Consider the following 16726-nt stretch of genomic DNA (forward strand, 5'->3'; position numbering starts at 1 on the left):
CTAACCAGAAGGCTGGCGGTTCAAATCCACCAGCCACTCCTCGGAAGGAAGATGGGGCAATCTACTTCCGTAGTGATACTGCCTCAGAAACCCACGGAGGGGTCGTTATGAGTCGGGTCCAACTTGACGGCACATACCAACAACAACAATATAACACGTATACTGCAATCTCTCCTATAAGGAAAAATTCTAGATCCTACATTCCTTTCTTGTTACACTTGATTTCTCTGCTTTATGTTGCAAAAAACTCCTCAGAAGAGTTAATACTTGCTGTCTCTAGTTCTTGTCTTCCTCTTTCCTCAGTCCTTTCCAATCAGATTTGAGTCTCATCATACTCCCTCCATTCTAGTTTCTTTAGTTAAGGTCAGTAATGCCCTCCTTTTGTTAAATCTAGGGGTCAGTTATCAGCCTGTTATTTGACTTTGCAACATTCGACACTCCCTTCTCCTTGAAACACTTCTTTGTGTTCTAGGGCACCACACTTCTGATTTCTACCTTCCTCCCTGGTTTCTCCTTTCTGGTCTCCTTTTTTGGTTCCTTTTCATTTTCATAACCAAAAATTTGAGTGCCTTGGGCCTCAGAAGCAGACCTTTGACTCCTTCCCTTTTCTATCTACACTCATTCCCAAGCAATCTCATCATCATCTTTCAGTGCCCTCTCTATACTGATGACCCTATGCCTTTCCCGTTTCTATCTCCAGACTTGTTTGTACAATCCACTTGACATCTCCATTTGGTTGTCTAATGGATATCTCAAACTTAACATGTTCTGAAATGAACCCATGATGTTCCTGCTTAAATCTGCTCCTCCTGCAGTCTTCCTCATATAAATGAATGACAATTCTGTCTTCTAGTGGGTAAGGCCAAAAATCTCGGAGTCATCCTCAACTTCTCTTTTTCTAATATCTCATATCCAATCTATTAGCAAATCCTGTTGGTTCAACCTTCAAAATATATTTGAGATCTGGCCACTTCTTAGCTATTACTACTGCCCAAGTGTAAACCACCATCATCTCTTACTGAGCCGCAGCCTCCTGACTGCTCTTCTTGCTTTTGTCCTTGCTCCTCTGCAGTCTGCTCTCATCATAGCAGCCAGAGTGATCCTTTTAAAGCACAGGGTAACATGTGCCATTCTTCCACTTAACATTCTCCAACAGCCTCAGACTAAAAGCCCAAATTCTCACATTCTCCTGACAAGGCCTTCTTGGTTATGATCTGGCCCTTACACTTCTCCCCCTCACTCTGTTCCAGCCCCTGGCCTGCCTACTGTTCTTCAAGCCTGCCAGGCACATTCCTGACTCAGAGTCTGCGCTGCTGGTCCCTCATCTGGTACACTTTGACCTGGGAGATCCACATGGTTTGCTTCATCATGTCCTTCAGATTTTTGCCCACACATCATTTTCTCAGTGACACTTTCCCTAACCATCCAATTTAAAATTTCATTCTCTGCTCCATCTGTCAAGAACTTCTTACTCCTCTTTCCTGTTTTATCTTTCATCATAGCACTTATGTCAAGAACCCTGGTGGTGCAACAGTTAAGTGCTTGGCTGCTAACTGAAAAGTTGGCAGTTTGAAACCACCTGGTGACTCTACAGGAGAAAGATCTGGTGATTTTCTGTAAAGATTACAGCTTAGAAAACCCTATAGGGCACTTCTGCTTTGTCACAAAAGGTTGTTATGAGTCAAAATAGATTTGATGGCACCTAACGACAACAACATAGCACTTAACTACCATCTGATGTACAGGGTATTTTAAAATTTTGTTTGTATGTTATGGTCCATTACTTGCCACTAGATTCCATGTGGGGAAGGATTCTTGTCTGCTTGGCTCACTGATGTATTCTAAGTACCTGACATATCATAGGCACATAATAAATATGAATGAATGAATGAATGCTTAGTGTTTCCTACTTCTCTTTTTGTAATGGTTATCATGATTATGATTAAATTGTTACCTTTACAGTATCTACTGTATCTCTACCTGGAGAATGAAGCTCAAGGAAAGCTGAGGTTTTCTTACTTGCCACTGTATTCTCAGCATCTAGAAAGTGCTCAATACATCTTTATTAGATAGGTGAAGCTTTCTGAAATGCCAATATGATCATCTCTTACCTCCTGCTCTACCCCTAAAGCCCATTTCTCTCTGGATCTAGTCAATCTCTTTAGCATGACATAGTCACTCTCCTGTTTAATTTCCTGTCTTGACACTTCTCTCTCCCTCTTCCACATTCTCTAAAATCTAGCCTTCCTTGAATGCACATGCTATCTCACCACCAGGCCTTTGTACTTGCTCTTCTCTGTGTGGAAAGCTCCACCTGACTCACTCCTACTTGTCCTTCAGGACTCAGCTTAGGTCACATCTTCTGGGAAGCTTTCCAGACTCGTGCAGGCTGGGCTTGTGTCGGTGGAGATGGGCACATGGCCCATCTCCTGCTGAGTCCTGCCCAGGCTTCTGCTGATGTGTGATTGTTGTGTATTGGGCAAAGAGGTTGAAGATTAACTCACCAAGAATGTTGTTGTTGTAGAATGTGGAGTAACGAGAATGGCATGGGTGAAGTGAAGGTTAGAGCAACTAGAATCCTAAGTATGGACTTTGAGCTGTCAAGACATTGTCCTCTGGGTTCTCAGGTCTCTGGACCTTCTAGGCAGGAGCCTAAAACCCTTGGTTGGTCCCTCTGACTTGCATTTCTCCTCCTTCCTCTCTCTCAGGGGGGAATGTTACCATCACTGACCTGCCCCTGGCTCTAGAACAGATCCAGGGCAACGTCCAGGCCAATGTGCCAGCTGGAGGTCAGGCCCAGGTCTGCGCCTTGTCCTGGGGGATTGACCAGCATGTCTTCCCTGGAGACTATGACCTGGTTCTGGGGGCTGATATTGTGTACCTGGAGCACACCTTCCCACTGCTGTTGGGGACCCTTCAACACCTGTGCGGGCCCCATGGCACCATCTATCTGGCCTCCAAGATGAGAGAGGAACATGGGACAGAGAGCTTCTTTCAGCACCTTCTTCCACAGCATTTCCAACTGGAGCTGGTTCAGCGGGATGAGGACGTGAATGTCAACATCTATAGGGCCAGACACAGAGGACCAAGACCTGCTTGATATTACCCCCTCTGCTTCTCTGAACCCTTTGTCCTAATGAAGGAATTGCCATATCTACAGACCCATAAATGTGGGGACCAAAAAGGATGGATTTTCCTACCCTTTCTCTCTTTCCTCCTTTTCTCTTTGTTCCCTAAGTATTCTTGGGGAGATGCAGGGAGATGCCTCCTTGCTAAGAGTCTAAGACCCTAGTAGTATTGGTTTTAGAGCACAAAAGAGGTTCCTAGTTCTTATTCTCAGAGGAGAGTGGGAGAGCGTCCACAGTTTTTAGGTGGGAGGTAGATGGGATGTGAGATCAGTAGTTATAGATAGATGGACACTGATAACTTCCAGTCCTGCACTTATCTGTTTATGCTGAATGGATTTTTTTAAGGGAAAGAAATGAACATTAAAGATCTCTTCTGCATCCAAAGAACTCAGGTAACTGCCCTTGGGCCTGAGAAGAAAGAAGCCTCACAACATCCATTTTTCACTTCTAGAGATGGAGTCTGTCAGGAAGGCACCATGGCTCTAATTGTATCAATCCTCCCAGCACTGTAGCTGGGGTTAGGCACAGAGCTGTCCTTTGGACTGTAGCTACTTCATCCTTTTCGGAGCTGGAGCGCTGATCATAGAACATCATGCCATGAAGAAGAACATTGGACTGAGTAGTAGATTCTTCTCTTTGATTTTTCTTTAAGTTTTCAACCCCATCATTTCTTCTGTCCTAATATGCTTTGCCTTCACCTCTTTTCTGTTCTCACTGTGGCCCTTCCAGTTAGATCACATCCCCATCTCTAGACTACCTACCTCTATTCTTTCCAAGCCATTCTACAAACTGTTGTGATCTTCCAAAACCAGCTCTGATTAGCTCTTGCTACCTATATAAGCAAAAGCAGGCTTCTCTGCTTGGTACTTGGTCTTTCCCCATGTGATTCCAAATACCCTTCTGTTCCATGTCCTGTTCTTCTCCTATATGTATTGGAACCTCTGGTCAGATTACACAAGGTTTCCTCTTTTTTCCTAAATCCACACCAAGATTTCCTGACTTCTTCCTTTGTTCTTTATGATGATCTCATGCCTGAAAGGGCTATTTCTATCTGTCAAAATCTGTATTCGTCTTCATAGCTCCTCTCACATATCATCTCTTTCCTGAAAATAGTTTTTCCTGAGCCTCCCATTTTGATGTGATTTTTTTCTCCCTTGGAACCCTTACCTTTGTTCATCCTACAGGATTTACCTAGTCTTGTGTGGTCATTTGTCTGCTCCTGCCTTTCTCACTGTCAGGTTACCTAGGAAGATAGGGCTGTGATTTACTCATCTCTAATCCTGCTAAGTGGTTTGAACCCACCCAGAGGTGCCTGGGAGAACAGGTCTTCTGGAAGGCTGCTTCCAAAATCACAGCCTTGAAAACCCTACAGAGCAGTCCTACTCTGCACACATGGAGTTGCCATGAACTGGAATTGACTTGACAGCAGCTTACAACAATCCTCTGAAGCTGAGCACAGTTGCCAGTAGGTGCTCAATAAATATTATTTATTCAACTTATATTTACTGTGTTGAGGAGACTTCACTTCTACTTCCCTAGGGAACCGTGGACAAATTTCTGCACCTCTGCCTACCTCACAAGTTTGTCGTGAATCAGAAATGGATAATGGATAATAATAATGAAATGGATAATGAATGAAGCACAGCGGAAATAAAGAAACGTAGAGCGTTACCTAAAAATCTTGTATCGTTATCATTTTGTGACAACTTTATCTCATGCCTTCTGCTATTTTGGCTGTGGCGGGTAAATTTCCTAATGAAATGTGGTGTCAGTAGACCCAAGTGGGAAAGGTGACTGTGCCCCTTCTGCCGGTAGGTGGTGCCATCCTCGCTTGGCGCGTTCGTGTGGAGAGGTTTGGCCCCGCTGTCACGCCGTAGGCCGGTCTCTCATTGTTGCGCCGGCCAGTGGAGTGTGAGGCACCTGAAGAGATGTTGCTGCTGCGGTCGCTGCGCTTCTGCCTGGTGGCGCGGGCCGGAAGGCGCCCGGTGAGGGGTCCTGGCCCTGGTACCGACTGTTGAGTCAGACCTCCGTTTCCTGCAGATCTCTCCCGTGCGCTCGGAGCGCACCCTTCCTTTCACTTGGCCCTCATCCGACTCCATCCCATGTTACTCCGACAGCCTTTCCTCCTCGCTGTCCAGACCCCGTGAGCTGCCCTTCTCCCACTTCCCATGCCTCAGCCTCAGATCCCCTCCCAGCCCGTGAGCTTCCCACCCCCGAGGGCTTCTCGTTGGTTCTCGCTTCTCATCCCTATCTTCTTGCCTTCTCCAGGCGGGGCCCCTTCTGCTTCAGCCGCCCCAGCCCTGGCACACGTTTCACGCTGGGCCCTGGCTGGCTGCCTCGTCTTCCAGCAAGGAGCTGCTCATGAAGCTCCGGCGGAAAACGGGCTACTCCTTTGTGAACTGCAAGAAAGCGCTGGAGACTTGTGGCGGGGATCTCAAAGAGGTGTGTGTGGTGGAGGAGGTAGGGCAGGGTGCTAGGCCCCGACTTCCCACTCTAGGGAACCGAAGGCCTGATGCCCTCTGACCCATAAGGGCCGAGCGCTAGGTGAAGTTCTGGCTTTGCCTGATAATGGGAGCAGTTGACTTAAGATCATTCCGTGCAAGACTTTCCTGCTGTGGAGAGGACTTGTGTAAGCTTTGGAATTAAAGATGGCCAAGTCTCAAATATGGTGCCTTCACACAGACCCTGTGACTTTAGACATCTTAATCCTCCAGAGTTTTGCAATGTTTTTTTTTTTTCTCGTAATGTTTTTAGCTTAAATGAAGATACTGCTATGTGTACCTTAGGACTTTTTATTTATTTATTTTTTAATTGTGATTTCTGTGAAAGTTTACAGAGCAAATTCACTTTCCATACACCAGTTCACATACACTTCGTCTCATGACATTTACTACGATTACCAGCTCCTGTCCCACTTCCTCCCAATAGTTATCTCTTCCCTGTGTTCATCTGTTCTGGTTACCTAGTGCTGCTCTGACAAAAATATACCACAAATGGGATGGTCTTAACAAACAGGAGTTTATTCTCTCATAGTTTGGAGGCTTTAAGTCCTAGTTCAAAGTGCCAGGCTCTAGAGGCTGTGTGAAAGCCCCTCGACCTTGGGCTTCAGCTCTGCCTCTTGCTCCCAGCACACTGAAACTGGAGGCTCTTCACTGGCTGCTGAGGCTAACAAACCCAAGGTCAATAAGTAAAGTGGCACAGTCCCAATGTTACCAAACCACACGGCAGGCCATTAATTCAAGTCCATTGTAAGTTCCCAGGTCGGCAGGGCATGGCAGGCTGCTGAACAATGACAAGGCTACATGCTTGGACAAGGGTCCAAGCGTGCCATAGGCTAGAGACCATTTCCCAAGGCTTCTGCTTATATACAGGAAGCAGATCACATTCCCTAAGGCAGCTACTCAGCTGCTCATAGTAGATTCCACCATGGAGTTGATTACCAGTCTCATCATGGAAAACTACATCCAGCTGCTCAGCCACTCAACCAGGCCTAGCCAAGTTGACACACAAACTTAACTATCACACCATCCCTCCATGCACTCCTGCCCCCTGAGCTGTCTCCCTATGCATAAATAGCCCTTCTTTCTCCCATGATTGTTCTCTCCAAGGAGTGTATCTACCTCAGGTAAATGTTCAACTCATATACCTGTCTTTTGTTTAGCTGGAAGCCACATGTGTAGGTTCAGTTCCAGACCTGAAGGGCAGTTAGGGGCCATAGTCTCTGTGGTTCCATCAGGCTCTATCAGAACTACAAAACTGGTCCACCTTAGGGCTGTTTTGAAGATTAAACTTACCCAAACCACCAGGTACAATGGCTGGCATTTGGCTTTTAGTGGTAGACTGAAATAAATGATAAATTCTTTTCTACTGTAGAATTTAGTAGAATCAGGAAACCTGAGCATAGATTCTCATCCAGATCTGAATTCTGTGATTTTTGTCATCTGTCCTTTTTCTTTACAATTTGTAGGCAGAGATTTGGCTCCACAAGCAGGCCCAGAAGGAGGGCTGGAGCAAAGCTGCTAAACTCCGTGGGAGGAAGACTAAAGAAGGCTTGATTGGGTTGCTTCAGGAAGGAAACACAACAGTATTAGTAGAGGTGAGTTGTCAAAATTCTAGATATCAGGAATAGCTGTCTCAGGGGTAAGGCTTTTGGGTAGACTGGGCATTCTAAAAGATGTCTGAGAACCATAAAGGTAGTTAGAATTAAATTTGTGTGACCTCAGTAATTAGCTATGGATTCATTTAAGTAGAGAAATGCATAGGTGTATTGATGAGAAAAAGGCTAGCAGTCTAGAATAACTACTCCTAGCAGTGAATTTACTTTCCTTATATCTTGTCACTGATTGTTTATTGGAGCAGGTAGAGTTTAAAACTAGGAATTATATTAATTTGTTGATGGAGAGGAGGTTTAGGGGCCATAATTGGTGATGAATCAGATGTGATTAGAGTGAGAGAAGTGGATAAGCACGCTAATAGCAAAAGTGGTGTGGAGAGAAGAGCAATGTACTAGATGTGAGTGATGAACACAGTAGCATTGAGGAAGAGGAAGACAGAGAGAGTGCATGGGAGGTACAGACAACAAAGGTGAACCCTTTTACACGTACAGTACTGTGTTGTCAGTGAAGGTAAGCATCAATCTACAGGTGATTAGATGGGTAGACAGGCTGAACTATTAGGTATGTCTATGCAGGGGGGAGTGTGCCCAAGACCATGTATAGGGTTGGCAGACAGTATTTCTATAAGTGTATTTGTATGTTCTGTAAGAATTCCCAGGTATATAGTAGAGCTGACAAGGTGCAAGGTTGTAGTCACTTCTTGGCCACAGCCAGCTACCCAGAGGGAGTGAGTTGTTGGATCTGTGGGCTCAAGACTGTAGGTGCAGGGGACATCAAGCTCAATTGGCATAACATACTACCCAAAACATTGTTCCACATCCTACTTTGGTGAGTAGCAACTGGGATCTTAAAAGCTTGCAAGCGACCATCTAGATGCAATGATGGGTCTCTTCTTATCCAGAGCAAGGAGAAATGAAGAAAACGAAAGACTTGGAAATAGTCCAATCAACTGGTACACCATGTGATCCTCAGCCTGTATGTCTATGAGTCCAGAGGAACTAGATGGTGCCCAGCTGCCACTGTCAACCACTCAGAGGGAGATCTCTGTAAGAGATCTTGGATAGAGTGGGAGTACAATGTGGAACAAAACTCAAAATCATTTAAAAAAAAAAAAGGACCAGGTTTGCTGGTCTGATGGAACCACTCACTGAGATTATGGCCCCTAGTTGCCCTTTAGGTCTGGAATTGAATCCACTCCTGTGGCTTCTAGCCAAAAAAAGACAGACATATGAGCTGAACATTTACAATAGGTAGATACACTTCTTGGAGAGATCAGTCATGTGGGAATAGAAGGGCTGTGTATGTACAGGGAGACAGTGGCGGGGGCAGGAGTGCACGGGAGGGAAGGACACAAGGAAGAGGTAACTATTGGGAGGAAATGGGAGGGGAGCTGTTGCATTGTGGTAAATTTTAGTCAGTGTCATGAGACAAAGTATGTGAGCTGCTGTATGGAAAGTGAATTTGCTCTGTAAACTTTCACCCAAATTAAAATAAAAATTAAAAAATAAATAAATGATTTGGAGTTGGAGGCAACTAGAGAATAAAGTAATGATGCCATGCAGCCACAGGCAGGTGGTGAACTTGTTGTGAGTCCTTCAGGGACATTATGGAACTGTCTTCTGAATGAGCAAGTCATTGCTAACTCATTGCCATAGCAGTAATAACCTCATTGAATTTCTGGCCTCAAGCTAGAAGAGGAGTTGAGGCTTTGAAATTCAAGTGTCATTTATTTCTGTTTTGTTGAGTCTGCAGCTTGTTTACCTGGGTTTACTCTTAAGGCATTTTTGGAAACTGTCAGTAAACAACTGATACAGCAGCATCAATTTGTTCCCACAGGTAAACTGTGAGACAGATTTTGTTTCCAGAAATTCAAAATTCCAACAGTTGGTCCAGCAAGTGGCCATTGGAACCTTACTGCATTGTCAGAGCTTAAAGGATCAACTCTTCACATACAGTAAAGTGAGTTTGGCGGGTTGGTTCCAGACATGATGAATTTGTTCCAGGTCTTTGCACTTGCTGTTCCTAATTTTTTTCTTTTAGATACTCTCATGTCTTACTTCATTCATTCGTGTCTGTGCTTAAATGTGGCCTCCTCAGAGAGGGATGCCCTCATTTTTCATTCTTTATTATTATTATAGTGCTTATATATTGTGTATTTATTTATTTGTATATTATCTGTCTTCCTAAATACAATGTAAGCTTCATAAGGGCAATTTGCATTCATCACTGTATCTCTAGTGAAAGAGAACTGGGCCCAGCCCTTAGTTGGGGCTCAGTAAATCTTTGTTAAGTGAGTGAATGAATGGCAGTGGGATAGAGTTCAGCCAAATTAGGTGAAGTCATTTGAGGCTTTATGATCAGAAATCTGGAAAGGTCTGAGAAAGGGCTTCTCAGTAGAGAGATCAGGTAAGGCGATATAGGAGAATAAGCACTGTCTGTAGAAGAACCAGGGAGCTTTGGTAGCTCAGTGCCTAAGCTGTCTGACTGCTAACTGGAAGGTTGGCAGTTCAAACTCACCAGCCACTCCATGAAAGCATGACTGTGCAATCTACTTCTGTAAAGATTTACACCTCGGAAACCCAGTGGGGGTTGCTATGAGTTGGGATCGACTCGATGGCAGTAGGTTTGGGTTTGGTTTATAGAAAACCAGGGAAGGATTATGTCAGTCTGCCTTTGATTCAGCCTTATTGTCAAGGCAGAAATGAACCTGTGACTCAGAATAATGTTACTATTATCACCTTTTTCTCTCCTATTTATCCTTCTCTTGTGATCTCTTGGTAAATGTAATTGTTAATGGCATTAAGTAGTCATATTAAATGGAAAACTGTAATGAGATTATTTTTTAGAATTGTGTTGAGTAGATGACTAAAAATTCTAGTCTTGGCTTTGCCAATAACTCTATTTGCAACTCTGGGCCATTCACTTACTTTTCTGGGCCTCTGTTTCATTATCTGTAACAAGGTACTCTAGTCCCTTTTAGTCATCTCTCCCTTCATTGATCTTTAGTTTGGATTTTTTTAAACTCTTATTTTGAAAATTTTCAGATTTATGGAAAAGTTGCCATAGTCCTACCATGAATTCCACTGGACTCTTTCTGTAGAGTCAGCGTTTGTTAATATTTGGATGCTCAGACTATCCCTGGATTTGGCTATTGGGAGCCTGGTAAAGCTGACTGGTGTGTCCGTTGGATATGTTCTCATCATTTACTGAGCATTTCCTAACTTTCTGACATATTCTGGGCTTTATTGTACTTTTCCTGTCCCAGCCATGGAATTGACACTTTTCTGAGGAATGGCATTGGGGGAATAGTATTAGAAACCAAGATCTGGGTATTGCTTCTTTGCTGTTTGAGCAGACAGAACTAGAAGGTGTGTGTTATGCATGTTTGCTTCAATTCCAACCCAGCACTACAGGCTGCTTCCTTCCCTTCCCCCTTTCTATTGTTCTGTCTTCCTTGCTTGGTGAGAAGCCTGGCTGCTAGCAACTTTGGTATGTTTCCATTTATTCAGTGTTACAATATGCACACAGTTATTTCAGAGTTGCTACACCTGGCCACTGCAAATAACAAACTTACTAATTGAAAAATTTCTCTGTAGTTCTTTTTGTCTTTATATTGAAGGTATGTGATCAAAGGACTCTGTTAAAAGTTATTTGGTTTAGTTTTTTTTTTTTTTTCCCCTCTGTGAAGTAGTGTTATTCATTTGAAATATAATTAAGAATCATGAATTTAGTCTGTTGTAGTTTTTTCTCCATATCCTTGTTAATTTTATAGTTTGAATATACAGAACATTAGCAAAGTTCCAAAATTTAAAACTATTAAAAAAAAAAAGTAGGTAAGTTTTACTACTTTTTCTTCTCTTCTTAGGTACTCTGGTGGCTTAGTGGTTAAAGCGCTCAGCTGCCAACCCACTAGCCGCTGATGCGGCAGTCTGCTTCTGTAAAGATTTATAACCTTAGAAACCCTGTGGGACAGTTCTGCTCTGTCTTACAGGGTCACTGAGTCAGAATTGACTCAATAGCAGTGGGTTTTTGGTCTTCTCCCCCTTCTACTGGTTCCTACCCACTCCTGTAGATAACCAACTTCACTGGTTTCTAGTTATCCTTTCAGTGTTTCTTTTTTTAAGAATAAGTGTATACATAAATGCTTCTGATACAAATGGTGACATAATATGTATATAATGTTTTAATTTGTTTTTTTTCTTTTAACAGTATGTTCTGGAAATACTCCAAAGCAGTTCATGGAGATCTTCCTCTTTTTCCTTTCAGCACATAGTACACCATTGTGTGTGGCTGTGCTGTGGTTTATTCAACCAGTCTCTTCCTTGGTTTGGGCATTTAGGTTATTTCCAGTATTTTACAATTAGAAATAATGCCTCCATGAATAACTTTACTTATTTACTTTTATATTGTTGCAAGTGTGTCTTCAGGGTAAATTTTTAGAAATGGGGTTACAGGGATAACTGTATATATGAGTTTGTTAGATGTTGTCAAATTTTCCTGTATTGAGTTTGTGTCATTTTACATTGCCACCAATAATCTACAAATGTTCTAGCATTAATATTTCATGATGGTATGAAAGTATTGTTCCTGATTTCTAGGAAATTATGTTCTAAAAAGTTAGGCTGAAGAATGGAAGTGGCGTAGAATTAGGGGTGGGTCAGTGGTATAATACAATGTTTGCAAAAATGGACCTTTTATAAATTTTTAACATCCTTGGTTTAATGAAAATATCATCAATTTGTACTTAGTCATCTTAAATCATTTTCTGAGAAATGGCAGCTGTTTTTGCTTACTATCTTGATCATTTGAGTAGTGCATAACCGGTTCATGGTTGTTTTCTTTGTGCGTGCAGGGCTTTCTGAATTCCTCTGAGCTCTCTGAACTTCGAGCAGGACCTGACAGAGAAGGTTCTCTCAAGGATCAGTTGACCCTAGCAATTGGTGAGTATTTGTAAGGATTTTGGAAACTGGCAATTAAAGGCTGCATCCCTTGGTGTTCCTCCCAATCTAGATGAAGAACTACAAGCTCTTGTGCCTGTAAGGCTTAGACAGTGTAGATGTGAGAAGCAGGCTGTATTTTAGATGCTGTGGAGCAGTGGGCACCCTGAGGAGCTCACGCTCTGCTGCTGGAGGCAGCCGTACCCAATCCCGAGGTAATTATTATCATCGGGGAAATGGGTCCTGGTGCTGTTAGAATTTCAAATTTCTTCAAAAAACTTAGATTTGTATGTAAAAATCTCCCAATTTTTAGCTGTTTGCAATTAAAATTATTTTCAACTGTGTGCAGGCCATCACTTTGCTGGCCAAACAAAGCATGTCTTTAGCTAAAGATGCAGGGATGGCTCTTTGACTTCAGTTGGCTACCTTGTGATACACTTTAGGAGAATTAGTGCATTGAAGGTCATTCTACCTTCTTTATGAAGGGGCCCAGGAGAATATAAGAGCACTGTTTTTAGGAATTTGACCTCTTTTTGTAAATAGATGGATAATTAATTAATTAATTAACCTGGTCCTAGATGGGTCCTACGGCCAGTGGGCTCTAAGAGAATGAACCTACACAAAATCTGTTGTTGTTATTTGCCGTCGAGTCGGCCCCGACTCATAGCGACCCCTCCTTGGGTTTCCGAGGCAGTATCACTACGGAAGTAGGAATGCCCAGCCTTCCTCGGAAGTAGTGATACTGCCTCGGAAACCCAAGGAGGGATTGCTATGAGTTGGGGCCGACTCGATGGCAAATAACAACAACAACAGATTTTGTGTAGGTCCATTCTCTTAGAGCCCACTGGCTGTAGGACACATATCTAGATCATGGTGGTGAGACTAGTGGGATATTCCTTTTTTCCTCAGTGTCCTTGATGGATAAAGGGAAGTAGACCAGGGGTTGGAGTTTTCTGGGAATTTAACTGCTCGTTTGAAGCTTCCAGGCAAGGGATTACTTCTGTTGTTATGAGATCATGCAGTATTTATGATGATTCAGTGAGTCATGGATGAGAAACCAGGCAGATGCAGTATATGGAGGCTTATTAAGAAATTCTGGAAGAACTAGGTGCTTTAGTCTTCTCAATTTCTGGGAATTAACTATTGGGTAGCTGCTTTGAGTTTCATTTTGGTTCTGGATATGCCTTATTCATGCCTGTTATAGACAATACAGGGCCCTTTGTTTATTCTCCATTTTGTTATATTAGGACTTTTTTTAGAGGGAAACCAGAGTCTATTTTGGTTCTTAAAAATAACTCTGACAGTATTACCTTTTTGTTTTTGATGAGAGGAGAGTGCAACTATCAGATGACATAGATTTTCTGGGGCTTTTAATTGTGTGGACCTTTTCCTGATACGGGGGTGGTCAAGTGTTGTCTGTGGCAATTGTTGGGGTATAGGGGAGGGATAGTAATTTGGGTGGGGGAGCACTTAACTGCTTTGGAGTCAGATCTGAGTTTTAATTCTAGTTCTGCCGTTCATTAGCTATATAACCTTGGGCAGATGAGTAAAGCTCTCTGTAATTAATGTAATAATAATGGTTGGCATTTGAATGCCACTGTGTGTCAGACCCTGTAATTAATGCTTTTACATATTTGTTTATTTCTCCCAGTAACACTGGAAGGTAGATGGTATCATCTCCATTTTACAGATGAGAAAACCAAGCTTGTTAAATTAGTAAATTGGGTTATTATATCATTAAGTCACTTGACCAAAGTCATATAGCCAGTAAGAGGCAGAAGAGAGACCTGAGTGCAGGGTCTCTGTGACACCACAACCATGTTTTAAATACCAGAGTGCCTGGCACAGAGTTGGTGCTCAGTGAAGGTACTCTGCAGCGCCCACCGCCATGCAGACCTTTTTCTCTTTAAACAAAAATGAAAAGTGGTGTCTCTCCGTCTTACAGCAAATCGAGGTGCAGAAGGACTGTTTGTCTGATTTGGCCTCCTTGGTGCATGTTTTAGTACCACCACAGGCATTGTATTCTGGTGGTGTGTTGGTTTTTTGTTTTTGCTTTTTCAATAGGGAGCCTGGGAGAAAACATGACCCTTAAACGAGCCGCATGGGTGAAGGTGCCATCTGGGTTCTACGTTGGTTCTTATGTCCATGGAGCAACACATAGCCCCTTGCTCCACAACCTGGTGCTGGGGAAGTATGGCGCCCTGGTTGTCTGTGAGACGTCTGAGCAGAAAGCAAACCTTGAAGACCTTGGTCGCCGCCTTGGGCAGCATGTGGTGGGCATGGCCCCTCTCTCTGTCGGTTCCCTGGACGATGAGCCTGGGGGAGAGGCGGAAACCAAGATGCTCTCCCAGCCATATTTGCTGGATCCTTCTATCACATTGGGACAGTATGTGCAGCCCCAGGGGGTGTCTGTAGTAGACTTTGTGCGGTTTGAATGTGGTGAAGACGAGGCAACAGAGGTTGAATAGGTCCCGGAGATTTTTGGCCAAGAGGAAATGTTCATTTTTGTCTCTGGACATCATTGCAAAAAGGTTATTTCCTAAGCCTCTTCAAATCTAGAATTCATTTATCAGTTTATAATGTAATTATGTATGTCATGGGTAGAATTGTTAAATAAAACTGTTTATATAATAAAGAGGGTAGAATCATGTTTTCTTTTTCTTTGGGTAATACATTGTCTTACGCTGGGTTTTCTAGAGAAATAAAACCAGTAAAGCTTGTATATAAAAATAAATTCAAAAAATAGAGAAATTTATCTCAAGGAAATAGGTCATGCAGTTGTAGAGGCTGGCAAGTCCCAAGTCGGGGGTCAAACGTGAAACTTAATGTTTTATCTCACTCACGCAGCTACAGGGACTGAGAAACGCAAGGTGGGCGGACAGTGCAGTAGGCTGCTGGCTTCAGAGACTGACAAATCCAAGATAGGCAGGGAAAATGGCAGATTGTTGGCTCAGGCCGTGAAGGCAACAATCCCAAGATCAGCAGGCAATACGGCAGGCCACTGGTACAAGTCCAGGAACTGGAGATAGTGATGAGCCAGATGCAGGCTTCAGAGCCAGCAGAAGGCCAGAGATCTTTGCCAGGGCTTCCATATTGGAAGCAGGCCACACCCCTGAGGAAACACCCTTACAACTCTTCATACAGATCTCATCATGGAGGTGATTGTATCAGGTCTCTTCATGAGTTATGACTACATCGGAACAGCTAAACCAGTTAGAGTCATGGTATGTGCTGTCGAGTTGGACCTGACTCATAGCGACCCCTCCTTGGGTTTCCAAGCGGTATCACTATGGAAGTAGATTGCCTAACTTTCCTTCTGAGGAGTGGCTGGTGGGTTTGAACCACCAGCCTTCTGGTTAGCAGTCAGGTGCCTTAGGCACTACACTACCAGAGCTCCCAGTTAGAATCATAGCTCAGCCAAGTTAACACAAAACCATCACACACTGGGGTTAGCAAATTTTTTTTTTTTTTTTTGTGATCTGGGTGAAAGTTGACAGAGCAAATTGGTTGTCCATTCTATAATTAATACATGTATTGTGACATTGGTGGGAGTCCACACAATGGAACAGCATTCTTCCCATTTTCTCCCTATGTTTACTGTTACCATTCTCCCCCTTTCCTATCCCCTCTTGCCTTCTGTTTTTGTTGCCTAGTGCTGCTCTGGCAACAGTATACCACAAATGAGAATGGCTCGAACAAACAGGAGTGTATTCTTAACAGTTTGGGAGGCCAGAAGTCCACTTTCCAAGTGCCAGGCTGTAGGGGCTGTGTGAAAGCCCGTTGACCTTGGGCTTCAGCTCTACCTCTTGCTCCTGGCCCACTGAAGCTAGAGGCATCTCTTCACTCATTTACTAGCTGCTGAGGCTAACAAATCCAAGGTTGACACAATGGTACAGTCCTATATCCCCAAACAACATGGCAGACCACTAATTCAAGTCCAAAAAAAGTCCCAAGATTGGCAGGGCTTGGCAGGTTGCTGAACAATGACTTGGCAGGATTGAAATGTGCCAAAAAGCTGACCATTCCCAAAGCTATTTCTTATATACAGGAAGCAGACCAGATCCCTAAACCAGCTACTCAGCTGCTCTGATAGATTCCACCATGGAGTTAATTACCAATCTCATGGGAATAACTGCATCCAGTTGCCCAGCCTTCAACTAGCCCCAGCCAAGTTGACACACAACCTTAACTACCACACCTGAGCATAACCCCAGGCAAATGCTGCCCTTTTGATCTCGCGGAGTCGATTGTTCTAAGGAGTGCACACCTCCCTGGTGTTATTGTTCACCTTATAGGCCTGGTTATCTTGTGGCTGAAAGTTGAGCCATGGAGGTGAGTTCAGTTGTAGACTAAAAAGCTGACGTAAAAGTCTTGGGGGTCAGGTTTAGCTTTTGTGTGCCTTACCTGTAACAGATTATAGAAAATAATATGTGGGCTTTTGAAGTAACTGACTTTACATTCCCAGAACAGGCATTAACTATTGTGCCTGTGTTACTTTTAACATAGATTTATTGTGGGGCCCCCAAAATTTCTAGCTCACCCATTC

At 43.4% G+C, this 16726-nt stretch overlaps 2 protein-coding genes across 2 annotated transcripts in view; both read left to right on the top strand.

Moving 5' to 3' along the window:
- Positions 1–3100, top strand: part of EEF1AKMT3 (EEF1A lysine methyltransferase 3) — an 11301-nt gene extending 8201 nt beyond the window's left edge. Inside the window, exon 3 of the mRNA XM_007950060.1 lies at positions 2709–3100. Within this exon, the coding sequence (XP_007948251.1) occupies positions 2709–3100 (392 nt within the window). The remainder of the gene's footprint in view (positions 1–2708) is intronic.
- Positions 3101–5056: 1956 nt separating this feature from the next.
- TSFM (Ts translation elongation factor, mitochondrial) lies at positions 5057–14648 on the top strand. Its single transcript, XM_042782205.1, has 6 exons — positions 5057–5113; positions 5397–5588; positions 7096–7224; positions 9080–9202; positions 12096–12183; positions 14245–14648. The coding sequence occupies exons 1-6, from the start codon at positions 5057–5059 to the stop codon at positions 14646–14648; spliced, it is 993 nt and encodes a 330-aa protein (XP_042638139.1).
- Positions 14649–16726: the final 2078 nt, after the last annotated feature.

The sequence above is a fragment of the Orycteropus afer genome, unplaced genomic scaffold, assembly GCF_000298275.1.
Source record: "Orycteropus afer afer isolate SDZICR_OR568_19922 unplaced genomic scaffold, OryAfe1.0 scaffold00261, whole genome shotgun sequence".
In the NCBI taxonomy this organism is placed as follows: domain Eukaryota; kingdom Metazoa; phylum Chordata; class Mammalia; order Tubulidentata; family Orycteropodidae; genus Orycteropus; species Orycteropus afer.

Bases quoted from the DNA above. Each gene is read 5' to 3' on its own strand.
- TSFM (XM_042782205.1), top strand. From the start codon at position 5,057: ATGTTGCTGCTGCGGTCGCTGCGCTTCTGCCTGGTGGCGCGGGCCGGA. The intron at 5,114-5,396 runs GTGAGGGGTCCT...TGCCTTCTCCAG, and splicing joins CGCGGGCCGGAAGGCGCCCG to GCGGGGCCCCTTCTGCTTCA. The intron at 7,225-9,079 runs GTGAGTTGTCAA...TTGTTCCCACAG, and splicing joins ACACAACAGTATTAGTAGAG to GTAAACTGTGAGACAGATTT.